The sequence below is a fragment of the Populus trichocarpa genome, chromosome 13, assembly GCF_000002775.5.
Source record: "Populus trichocarpa isolate Nisqually-1 chromosome 13, P.trichocarpa_v4.1, whole genome shotgun sequence".
Lineage (NCBI taxonomy): Eukaryota > Viridiplantae > Streptophyta > Magnoliopsida > Malpighiales > Salicaceae > Populus > Populus trichocarpa.
In genome coordinates, this window is record NC_037297.2 from 2,628,850 (window position 1) to 2,642,081 (window position 13,232).

The window sequence follows — 13,232 nt, forward strand, 5'->3', positions numbered from 1 at the left end:
CTTTTTAGCTTTTGACAAGACCAGGTTAACGGCCCATCCGATCAATTGGAAATTTAAAAGAGCGCAAGTATGAAGTGATTAAGTTAAACACATCTAGTTTACCACAGTTCAGCCATGGAAGTATAGCATACTGAATACAGGGACACGGCCTTGTTACATCTGTTCATTTGCATAAATAACATATAGTAATGGGGCATCTCAACTGGCTTAAAAATTTTATAACCTATAAAGTTGTCTGCCTAAATATCTATCGTCTCCCCCATAAATCGTTGGCAAAAAGCCAATAGACTAGACTCTAAAAATAGTTGCAGTTACAAAATATAGTACACACGGAACCGGTCGCTGTCAATCTTCTGGTTTGGCAGTATTTTCCTTGAAGCTCTTTGTCAGCCATATGGCAGTTTCCCTGGGGGAAACCTTTCCAGGTCCAAATGGCTTCAGTAGCACCCCAAGCTCATCGTACCTTGCCGCTTGCAGTAATCTTGCACTGAATTCTAACAAACCTTCCAGAGCTTCTGCGCGCTGCTGGAGTGATGAGGTGTCAAACCTGCGCTGCCTCGTGTCTGATGAGGTGCGGCTTGATGCCCCAGCAGTGGCATTTTGATTGGAGGAATTGCTTCCGTTCTCTTCATCTACCTGAAACATGCCAAGTTCAATTCCTTGCCAGGCCTCAGTGAGATTGGGCCTTGCAGAGGTTCTGTCGCTGAGCTGAACTGTGCATTTATCCTTTGTGATTGAGCAGTCACCATGACGCAAGGAGTTGGATGACCCTCGTGCTGAGGTTGATGACGTTTTCCGGATAGGGAGGAATGGTTCATCATATGAAGCCAGCGGGAATTCAGCCATCCTATCAATTCGAGGAGCATTGACAGAAACATCAGGAGATTTTATCTGGCTAAGGATGCTAATATTAGTCCCACTAGGGGAATTTTGTATCCTGCCTTTTGATGGCAATGGAAAAGATGCTCTGCGAGCTGATGGGTTGGATTTTTTAGTCGGTGTTTTTCGAGTGACAGGAAGCTGAAAAGTTAATAAAAGGACGTGTGAGATCCAAATTGTAAAACTATCAGAAGTTGTTCATAATTTCTGCATTTGTGTATGTGCGTGCATGTGAGAGAGAGAGATTCACGTGCTTACAGATTCACATTTTCTTGCAGACTCTGTCCGTCTCTTAATAGTGACAGAGGCCTTGGTCGGTGTGAGTTTTGGAGTCTTGGCACTGTTTGAAGGTTTTGAAGCAATTGATCTGCAAATGACTGTTCCTTGGCTGCACTCGATGGATGAATCTGATAACCTTCGATTCAAATAAATCGGTGTATCATGTATCCCTTCAGTAGAACACACAGAATCTTGCTCTGCTACAGAAATACTTGGATTTAATGCCCTATCATTACCAAGTGAATACCTCTTGTCCCTGTGAACTTTGCGAGGATTATCTTCTGGCACTAAAAATCTTGTTTTCTTCATGTAATGGGGTTCAGGCCATTGGAAAGGTAATGTATTCTGTCTAGGGCTACTCATCTTAAGATGAATCTTAAGGACGTAAGGCTGAAGCTGCGGATGCCTGAGCAGCTCTGCAGCCTGTAACAGTGAATATTTTGACTGAGAACAGAACACATTAATATGCCACATAAATGCAAATGCTCAAATTTCCTTCTATTGCAATGGTTGACCTATAGGCAACTGTAACACAAAATGCATGGCTGTCATGTACAAACTGGCAAACCTTTTGCTGGCTCCATTTCTACATGCTTTCTGAAAAGTATTTGAGAGTAGCAATCAAGAAAACTTATTCACTCTGATTTACTGCACAATGCAAGGGTAAAACATATTCATAAAGTCCCAGTAATATTATTTTCCTTGTTAGAAAGAAAGAAAGAAACATCCCCCTCTATGTTAGCGTTTGTTGAGTAACCAAGCAAGTACATGTAATGCACGAGGGGATCAACGATTACAGCTGCCCTTATGCAGCTTAGGTGAGGGTGAAATGTTGCTGCAAACTTATGGTAAATGTGGTGGGCATTGTGGCATAGCAACCATCCAATCAACAAAGCATACTGCAGCTTGCATGGTGCCTTTGTGGTGTTGTAGATAAGGGTTTAGGAGAAACTAATTATTTTTCCACTTGCCTGGAGATAACACTTCGGTGAATTTTAAAAATTTTCACAGTAATTTATTTTCAGTTCTCTGGCAACATTTGCCTTTAGTAGTTTAGGATGAATCTTGTTATTGGAAGCAAACAAAATGGCACAACAAATCTCACTTCACAGCAGACCTTGAAACAGTTTCCAACTCTTGGAGATTGTTTCTACATGCAAAGTAAATTCAAAGAAAGAAAAAAAATGAAGTGAATTTTATGAATCATCTTTATGTTGGCCTATAGTCATGCAGTGTACTAGATTCACATATAATGTAAGATGCAGATTAAAAGAGATCACACGTACACCGGGTCTGAGCTCTGGATTCTTTCGCAGCATGCTTTTAACAAGTCCTCGGCTAAAAACATCAACAGGAACATGATTAGATGATTATAGGAACAGCAATAAAATCCAGCATCTTAAATACAAACAGCAACAACATTGGGAAAAACAAATGATGAAGACTTACAAGGCACCAGAATATTTAGTTGGAAGTGGAGCCACAATTGACTTATTTATTTTGTTAATCAGTGCTTGCATATCCTGCTCAAAAGATGGAAAATAAAATCCATACAGAGAAATGAACAAAAAATTAGAGCAGGAAATGCAGGAGAAAGCTCAAACAGAAATGGATGGGATGGGAGCCTTCTAATGTTGATCATACTGATCAAACTGCAGACCAAAATGGCTAGTGAACGTGGGACTTATATGGTCTCCAAATGACATAATTGTCATGTTTAGCCGGCCACTATAATGGTGCATAGTTCTTTCTTTCTTTCTCATCTTTTTTTTTTCTTTTTGGTGGGAAGACCAGGGAAGGGGGGAGGGGGCAGGGAGGTAAATCCTCTACCAAAAAGTCTTGGTGAAACTCAAACCAGAGTATAAAATAATCCAAAATGATTGTTTTTCAACTTTGACAGAAAACATAATATATGCAGCAAACCTTGGGACTGTAATATAAGAACATATACATGATTTTGGGCAGGAAAATAACAAATTGATGATGCTAGGTATCACTTGGAGTCCTAGTGCAATGTAAATGCATGTAAGCATGACTTGTTCATCTTTGAAATTCTGCCAAGTATAGGAACAGGATAAAAAAAACTTACAAATGCTTTAAATGCAGGCCTAAGAGAGGTCATTTCATATATACAGCAACCTGGGAGACAAATTTTGAGAAGCACAGGTAGTTGTGAGTAACTGAAAGAGCAATCAAGAACGTGTAACTTCTGCATACACATCAGTACACTGAGCAACTTACCTAAAGACCAAATATCTGACTTAGAACCATAAGGTATGTCAGCAAGAAGCTCAGGACACATATAGCTGGGCGTTCCCACGACCTGAACACATATGAGCAAGTCCCACCAGTGATAAATCACATTCAAGGAAACTGAGATAAAATTGGAAGATTAGCACAGCTTAAGGGCTGCATTACTTACAGAGGAAGCAAGGTCATCTGAAGTTAATATTTTGGCAAGTCCAAAATCACCTGTACCAGGATGGGTTGTCGATTATTCAGAAAAAAGTACACTCCCTTTCATTAAAATCAGAAGGTATCAATCAGATCACTTACCAAGACGAATGTCTTGCTGTTTTGTCAAGAAGATATTGGAGCACTGAACAAATCATGAGGCCTTGTCAGTAAAATGCAGTTTCAATTATTGGAACTGTTTTGAATCTGAGTACACAAAATACATGCCACTAACCTTGACATCACGGTGAAGAATGTGGTTCATATGCAAGTAGTCAAGTGCCATGAGAAGCTGAACGAGCCACTTACAGAGCTTCTGAAACATTCAATAACTAAGAATCAGTTATTCAGTTGCAAAAAGATCCTCCAAATTGAAAATTTGAATTCATAAAAAAATTATATGTTAAGGTTGTAAATGAAAACTACATTTCTGAAAAAGAGAAGGGCCTCCCCCAAGCAAAAACAAAAGAAAAGAAACAAAGAAAGATAGAAAAGATAAAAACAAAAAAACAAAACAAAACCTCTTCAGAGAACAGCATGCCATTAGCTTTCTTTATAGCTTCTGCCCTGTAATAATAAGGAAAAGAAGAAAGAATGCCAAGCATGGCCAAGGTTATTCTAGGCTTCAAGTAAAAGCATGTTAACGCCAGTACCAGCAAGAGTGAAAACTTACATGTCTCCTCCTTCACAATAACCTATAATAATGCACACATAGCAACCCTGACTCCAAAGCATAAAAAGAACCAATATTAGCCTATTTATAAAAAAAATAAAAAAATCTCAATCCCTAGATAACTAAAATATTTTTTCCCAACCTAACAGAATGATTCAGAAACCCTATCTCAACTCAACTAAACATCACCTTATCCCAAATAACAAGGAAAAAGCTTTGAATGCTGAGTAGAAAAAAACAATATTATGCAAAAGTAGTACACCTTTTGCATGTCGTTGAAAAAATGAAGCTTTTGCTAGATTAAATAAAGCATATTGGAGTTCAGAAATATAAAATGTAAATTTATATGGAGAGTTGACTAAAAAAGGAGTAAGAAATAACGCCAAGTTTCAGGTAATGTCTGTCAATGGCATTCATTAATGATATAACGCAACCATGAAGTTAAATTTCATGTGTTTAACATTAACGTTAAGGATAGCTACTAGATGATGGGAAAAAATAGTTAGCATGCAACAAGTTTAAGGCACGTCCCTGAACGATTTAGTAAAGACTAATAGGACATCGGTCTACGATATCTGATTGCAAAAGCAGCAATCTATTGGAGTTGAGTTAGGAAGAGGATTTTAAAACCTTACAGAAAATATGGAATATTAAACACCAAGATTCTCTAAATCAAAAAATGAACATCCAACCATGTAAAACCATTAGAGATCAAGACAAAATGAAGAAGAGGCAAAGACATTTACTCATAAATAAGTAATAACAACAGGAACAGCATACCTTTTCTACCCAGGAATCTTTGTACTCTACGATAAATGGACTTCGGATCCTAGAAATGAGCTCTTTCTGTATAAAACAGAAAAGGGGTTAGACCTGCAGATCCAGTATAATCTATCAACGGTGAAAGTTAGCTCAACCAGCTCTGCATGCATAGTTGATTACTCTCGGCTATATTACAAAATTGTTCTGTCAGCATTTCTGATGTACAGGTTCAAGCATCCTAATTTTGAAGGGTATTAGCATGTAAAGCTAGTTAATTCAGGGCCTTGATTAACAGTATGATATAAGTATCTTTACATATGCAACAAAGACAGTAGAAACATTTGTTTTTCTCCTTTTTTTTTTCTCTCAAACAACTTTATTAGCAAGTTTTAATTGCACGAACCATGTCAAAGCATAACAGAACATCAGTTAAACAGAAACATAGGAGGATTACAAACATAAACAGAGGCAATGTCAGATTTGGTGTTAGATGATGAAGATGAGTCATTCTGCCAAAGTCTTAAAAAAAATAGAAAAAAAACATTGACCTCTTGATGTGCAGATCGACGTGACCTGTCAGTCTGCCTGGCAAGCCTGATCTTTTTCAACACATACCTTAAATTGACATAACAATAGAATCAGAGTTGAAATGAAACCAATCACCTGAGTATATGATATTGCTCACAATTTATCATTGTAATGGTGGGATTTTACAGCAAGTGAAGAAATGCAGGAAGAGCAGAGTGTAAGTTTCATTCTCACTTCTTTTTTTCATGTTTATGCCTCACAAGAAGAGCTGAACCAAAAGAACCCTTCCCTATTTGCTCTAATATTTCATACTGCTCCATCTGAGAGATTGAAATGACTTGCTTCTCTGGATGTAGACAAAAAGAAATCTTCAACGCCATAAAGAGAATGCAATAAGGTAATAACAAGAAAAAGCTACACTGTCTGTAAAGTTACTCCATAAATGCATATACTATAAGCTACCAAAAACTTCTTTACTAACAAAGAAAGGAACTGCGCGAAATTGACCAAAAATAAAATAAAATAAAATAACTGGGAAGGCCCTTGAAAGCTAAGAAATACAAGAATTATGAGAGCATTTTAGGTAAACATGAATAATAAAATCATCCAATAATCTCACAAATGGGGGAAAAAATTTAATTGTATGTTTATTAGCCAAAAAAAGAAGAGGAAATCAAGGGAAATGAAATGAATATTTGTGGGTTTTGTTTTTAGTGGCAAAATGCTTAATTTTTCTATGAACAGATCAAGTAAACTATTTTCATTGTATAAAGCTCAACTATTCATGAAACTATCAATTTCTTACCAGCCCCTAATTGTTGCATAGTTAAGCATCCTAAAGACCATATTTCCTTTTACCTCATTTTCTGAGTAACCAAACACTCTCATTACCAAAAAAAAAAAAAAGCAGACAGGGAGAGGGAGGGGGGGGGGGGGAGACTGTACAAAAAAAATATCTACCTAAAGTACCACATACAAAGACCACAAATTCATCAACTTATCTCCCTACATTACAAATCAAGAACTTCAAAACTTATCAAGTTAAACAACTAAGATCCCAAGGGACCTTGGGAAGACAAATGCAGCTCCAGGAAATGCAAAGTAGACTAAAAACAGAAGCAGTTTTTACATTGACAAAAAGAAAGTGAATCAAATCTACAGATTCCACAAAGAAAAAGATAAGAAAAGAAAGGGAAGGGAGGTACCTGAGTGATGTAAACAGGTAGTAGATCAAAAGAGAAAGAGAGATCACAATGTGAGCGAAAGAGAGGGAAACAAGAATGTGGGGTTAGACATTTTCATGGAAAGAAAGAAACTAGGGGGTTCAGATGACAGAAGTACAAGAAGAAGGAGAAGCTGGAGTTGAAGAGGAAGTTGCAGCATTAGCAGCAACAGTGCTTCTTGAGACATTGATGTGTGTGCCTGTGTTTTTTGGAGTGAGAGAGAATGACAAATTTTGGTGTGTGTATATATATATATATATAAAAGAAAAGAGAAAATAAAGAAAGCAAGAAAAATGTTATTGGACCACAAGTCCCATGGATTCATAGACTATTTGACATTAAAATGGAGAAAGACATTAGGAAGGAGATTTGGAGTGCAAATTGTTGTATTATATTACTATTTTTTTTTCTCGCAGAAAGCAACAAAAGCAGAGAGTCTAGGCAACGAAAGCCTAGCCCTAAAGAAAGAAACAAAGCATAGGCTCAGAGAGTTGATGCATCTTTTTGTAGGTGAGGAAGAGACAAAGTAGAGTCACAAATCACATGAAACTCGAAGAAAGTTAACGCTAAATGCTTTAGCTTGAAGCACTAATGGAAGTTTTTCAGAGGGAGCTTAGCATGGGACCCTATCATAAACATGTTAATCAAATCAAATTATTATTGATTCATATTTGACAAATATTCCATGTCAATTTACAAATGTTGGAATTGGATTCTCTCCTTGTGTCCAAATCATAATTTTAGAGCAAACAAAAATAGAAAACTAGGCAATATACTAGATTATCAGCTATGTATTAGATAGAGTTAGGAATATTAATTAAGAGATTCTAATTAATCATAATTATAGAATTAGAGGGTGAGGAATGACAAGTCAAGATTGATGGGTTATTTTCTTGCTTTCTAGAGGAGTTAGTGTCATGAAAAGGAGTGAAGGAAGGAGGGAGAAGGGGTCATGGGCTAAAACATAATGAGTCAAAAAGACTGAAAAGAAATGAGACTTAAGGTGAGGGACTGTCAGTTAATTTGTCAGCTTTCTTGGGCTCTTTTCATAATTACAAGATTTTCATTTTTTTATATAATTACAATACAGTGTGGCGTCGTGCTTAGTTTAGATTTTGGTGGTAACTTCTTGAGATTGATTCGTGAAGGGAAGAAGACCAACAGGAGGAAACAGGAGTGGATCCCACAGCCCTATCTGCAATCACGAGGCTAATTATCCGGCGCTTTTTATTCTTCTTACATGACCAAAATACCCTTCTTCTTTTTTTAAATTCCACCATCTGCCCCCTGGTTCAGTAAGACTGCACCGCCTGTCATGGTCAAGAATACTGTACGTCAGGAATCTGGTTGGTAAGACGATAAGATAAAAGTTATTTTTAAAATTATTTTTATTTTAAAATATATCATGTAAAGCTTAGAAAATTCAATTTTTTAAAAAATACTATTTGAATTGTAGTAGGATATTATTATACTAGATTGTGATTTGAAAAATAAATTTTAAAAAAATAATATTTGTTTGTTTAATATTATACTAGTTTCTAAAATGGTTTTTAAATTATTTTTAATTTTAAAAAGTATCAAATTGAAATTGTTTGTATGTTTTTTTAATAATTTTGATGTATTAATATTAAAAATATCATTTTCAATTAGAAAATATTTTCCATTATATTACTAAACACAATCTATAAATTATAATGTTATATTAATTAATTTTCAATATAGAGTTTTTAGCTTCATCCTACAAAATTATAATTTTTTAATTAATTAAACATTTTTAAGATTATAATTGAAATATACCGTTTAAATCACATCTAGTTATATTATCAAATAGATTCTATTTTTATCTGGTTCAATATTCAAATCACATATTAATTATATTAACTCGAGATAATCTAAAATAATATAATTTTAAAATAAAAAAAAAACTTAAAAAAAAATAAACTTATTTTGGCCAGATAAACTATTGATCTATAAGGATATACCGGTTTAAAAACATTTGTGATGGATGAAGGTATTAATTACGGTGGAAATTGATAGTTTCCTTTCTTCAACGAGGGAAAAAAGATTCTCAAAGTCACAAACTTCTTGGAGAATAAGCTGTTTGAGAATAACTTGATGCAGTTTTATTATTTTAATTTTTTTTAATAATTCACCTGCTTTTTACGGTTTGTGTATTTGATTTTGTTGAGGTTAGAATGAATCTAATGAGCTGGAAGGCTAATTTTTAATTAAGATGGTTAGTAGATAATACCTCGTATCTATAAAAACCATTTTCTATGAATTTAAAGACAGATACTTAAATAAATATTGATTCAAAAAATTTATAATAATATTTTAGAGAATAATTTTAAATACAATAAGAAGTGGAGAAATATCTTAGTTTTTTAATAACTCACAAACCTTATCTTCTCTTAAAAAAATAACGTTAAAATGTAAGTAAAATAACTTTGACTTGTGAGGATAAAATGTATTTGACTTGTAAGGAAGTAAAATATCTTTAACTCATGGTCTAATCATAAAGTTTAAGATTCTTTAGAATGAAAAAAAGCATGGGTTCGGAGATGATGGGTCTAACAGCTTGATAAATTTATATATATCTGGGCTCGGTGCTTAGCAGAACACGAAGATGGTAAGTCTGACAGCTCGCTAAATCTCTAAATGTCAAGGCTCGATGCTGAGCCTAGATATTATGAGTTTGGTAACTCATTAGATCCCTGTATATCTAGACTCAATACTTAGATGAACCCGAGAAAACTGAGTTATTACCCTCTATTTAGTTACTATTTTAAAAGAAAGAAGGTAAAAACAAAAAAAAAATATTGATTCAATCTTAGATGAGATTCTTGGAAAGAATATTTTTATAAATCTACTTGGCCAAATATCAACAATCTCAAAAGAATAAATGAAACCTGATTAAAAAATCTGTAGAAAATGAAAATTGCAGAGGAAACATGAACAAGTAGACACGCACATTCTTGTAATAATCTGCAGAAAATGAGATTGCCTGTATATAGAAAAGTTTGTCTTTTATATAAAATAAAACAAAATGAGAGGCATAACTTAATTAATAATAAGAATAAAATTCTATTAATCTGTTAATAGAATAGAAAATAGGAAATAGCAGATGCATGTAGTCCCTCCCCAGTTCAATGCCGACGTGAAAGAAGAGGCCTTCTTTACTCTTCTTCTTCTTCTTCAAGTGGATGGTTGCACCGAAATCTAACCAAAGTGCCCACCTTTTTAACTCTGGATCACATGCAATACCATGGTCCCCGGAAGCAAATGCTGCTGGCTTCCACCCCACCTTCATATACACCACCTTTGACTCTTCCCCATCAAACTAGGTGCATGTTTCATTAAGTGTCGGTTCAGCATTCGGCCCAGTGAGTTACAGAAAGATTTCCAAAAAGATCAAATACTTGATGATTTCAACAAACATGATTGAGTTGTGAAAAATTATGGACAGGTATTTTACATCTGCTTTTAAAATTATTTTCTATTTTAAAAATATATTAAATTGATATTTTTAAAATATTTCTTTTTAATTTTGATGTATTGATATCAATAATTAAAAAGTATATATATAAAAAAATCATTTTAATATATTTTTAATTGATAAATACTTTTAAAAAATATTATGTTCTAAAGCATAAAACACACACTAAGTGGTTTAAACCGCATTTCACTTATGATACTTTTCATGTAGTCGAAATATACATTATTAAACTGAGCTTAAAAATCTAATTGCATTTACCAACCTCATGCTTTAATAAAAAAATTTATTTTTTTATAATTTAAAGGGAATTTAATATTGAATTTTGAGATTTTCTAACCAAATAATTTAGATTCACAAATACTAAGGTGGGGAGTAATTAAAAAAATATAAAAAGAAAAAAAAATGTGTCCATTTATGGAAGTTTATTAAGCAATTCAATATGAACCCTTTAATAAGTTAGAAAAAAATGTGATCGCGTCCTACCAAGCAACTACATTTGTGACTATAATCATCAAACATATATTAGCTGTGTAGTTGACACAGATTAATATTAATAGAAATCTTCCACTTGTGTGCTATAAATTAATCAATTAATTGTACTGTCATTTATAGATTGATCAATTCAATAAGCACTCACAGCTATCTTCATATACAGTAGTGAAGGACCAAGAGTTGATCGAGAGATTTCTTAAAGATATGAAGGGAAAAACCCAAATATTACCCATTAATGCATAATGGTGTAATTAAATCCGAACTTTTTTAAATTTCGGTGACTTATTTCGTCTCTAATTTCCCCTCTGTCCACAGGTAAAGTATCTTCAATGCTGGTTGCTTGCCTGTGTTTCTAAGAATCGACAAAACCTACTAATACTTGATAAGGAAATGGAGCTACATTTGTGGCAGGCGCTTTGATCTCACATTAAGCTCACTGGGGCTTGACCTTTTCCCTTTATGGTTGAAGATATAACTACTAGCTAGAGAAAAGTTGAAGAACACACCAAAATATGACCTTTCTCATCATTGTTCCATGCCATGTAAGAGGAACCCGCCCATTGATTGGGATGCGTGGCTCCCTTGAGTAACTACACAAAAGGGTGTCACATCTTCATCTACAACAAAAGAAAATGTTCAGGCTCAACCAACTAACATAAAAGGTGATGGATCATCACCCATGAAGTGTGATAAAAATCCAACCTTTATGTGATCTTACTCAATGGAGTGTTATCTCCACAAACTAACCATGGTGATGATCATTGCACACACGCCTCCTTTGACTTTGAGGCAATCCAAAAGGTAAACCACGTCTAAATTAGAACAATAAAGAATTGAAGCTTTGTATGCTTGAAGGGAAGCATGAAATAGAATGGCTGGAAGAGTCGTGTTCTTAACTAAAGAAAGGATAATGGTGGCTTTTCAATGTATTGGCAAGCACGATTATGGTTTAGGGCATGCTCTAGCACCGTGGGTTGGGCACACGTCGATTGTGGATTTCATTTTCTTCTACTGAAATTGAGTCCAATTATAGAAGAGTGTTAAAAGGTGAGATGTCAGGATTACATTTTCAAACGTGTGCAAATTGGTTTTGATGATAGCATGATTTTTTTTTTTTTACTTTCACTACAAAGTTGAGTTATATACAATTGAAGTAAATATAGAGGGGACCAAAATTACAAAGAAAAAGTTCTTACATTAGAGGCACTTGGAGATTTGATTCAAAAAAAGCATAGATAATTGAGTTACAGGTCTTCCAGTAACATGATTTATTATTTTAATTATTTTAATTTTAATTTAATCAGGTTTAATTGGATCAAGTAAATTACATTTTAACATGTTAGATCATCTAAATTTATTTAATATCAAAATTAATTCAAATTAAAACCTAACAGGAGCCGGGCCTTATGTCATGAAATTGGAATTGCTGGCTCAACCTGTAATGTTAGACTGGTTTTAATACATACGCGGGATAGCAGGAGAAGAGCATTCTCATTGTTTCAACTAAGACACAAATTATTGATCATAGCCACATTATTCAGAGGAAGTCTTTGTGTAAATATTTTCTCTCTTTTTGTTTTTTCCTTAAGGGGATTTGGGGGGTAACGAAGGTTTTTTGGTGAGATACTGCAGGAGAACATGGTGAAATGGTACGGAAAATGTCTAAAATTAGATAAAGATATAAATATGGAAGATTCAGAGGGTGCCACCCACAACAAAAGTCCAAACTCACATGACTCGGTCCTTAAACACCACTCAAGTTGTCAAGTTGATGTTCTTACGATAGCAGCTGGCTCATAGAATCAAAGGGTTAAACTGTGGTTGGAAGAGAGAAAAAAAGACCTGCATAATTGAAAGGTGAAACGTCGAAGACTTTTGGCAGAAATTGATTTTGATAGGTTTCACCTCGAACCTACATGGCATCGAATGAACAGTAATGTTAGCTTCGAATCCTAACCTAAATACAGTGGCAGCCACAACGGACACTATGATGCAGAATGTTTTTCTATTAAAAAGATATTTTTTCATAATTTCTTTTATTTTGATGTTTTTCATTCAAATACCGGATTGTCACTGTAAAGGAAATTTTGGATAAGAACAATATCAAAAGAAAATCTACCAAATTACTGTTCTACTCATAAAGTAAACATGTGCGCCTTTCAATTGTCAAAAGAAAAAAAAATGGAAATTCTCTGTATATATAGAATAGCACACAGAACAACTTTATTTCCATTAGTGGATGGGATGAAATATTTTTGTGCCTGTCAAAACTTAAATTCTTGAAGGCATGCACATCATATACATGACTCACACGTTGAATACATCATGAGGGGCAGGAAATTAATCAGATGTGTTGCGAGACTTTGATGCATAATGGCTGGCATGTTGGGCAAATTCTTGATGGTAGCTCAATGCAGAAGAAAAAAAAAAATTATGGTAATTATTC

General features: G+C 34.4%; 1 protein-coding gene across 4 annotated transcripts; it reads right to left on the bottom strand.

Annotated features, from left to right (window-relative positions):
- Nucleotides 1–78: 78 nt before the first annotated feature.
- Nucleotides 79–7,239, bottom strand: LOC7474598 (serine/threonine-protein kinase Nek2). Of its 4 annotated transcripts, XM_024583050.2 has the most exons (16): nucleotides 6,781–7,239; nucleotides 5,810–5,921; nucleotides 5,596–5,662; nucleotides 5,066–5,131; nucleotides 4,286–4,332; nucleotides 4,134–4,179; nucleotides 3,848–3,928; nucleotides 3,715–3,757; nucleotides 3,581–3,630; nucleotides 3,400–3,481; nucleotides 3,248–3,297; nucleotides 2,608–2,681; nucleotides 2,445–2,496; nucleotides 1,406–1,581; nucleotides 1,138–1,294; nucleotides 79–1,020 (listed from the first exon to the last, which is right to left on the bottom strand). In XM_024583050.2, exons 2-16 carry the CDS (start codon nucleotides 5,893–5,895, stop codon nucleotides 346–348), a joined length of 1,752 nt encoding a protein of 583 aa, XP_024438818.1. In that variant the 5' UTR covers nucleotides 5,896–5,921; nucleotides 6,781–7,239; the 3' UTR covers nucleotides 79–345. The 4 variants fall into 4 exon arrangements, with proteins under 4 accessions (XP_024438818.1, XP_006375829.1, XP_002319634.2 ...); XM_006375767.3 differs by having other exon boundaries at nucleotides 1,138–1,581; nucleotides 5,810–5,943; nucleotides 6,781–7,238; XM_002319598.4 differs by having other exon boundaries at nucleotides 1,138–1,581; nucleotides 6,781–7,237.
- Between the last annotated feature and the right edge of the window lie 5,993 nt (nucleotides 7,240–13,232).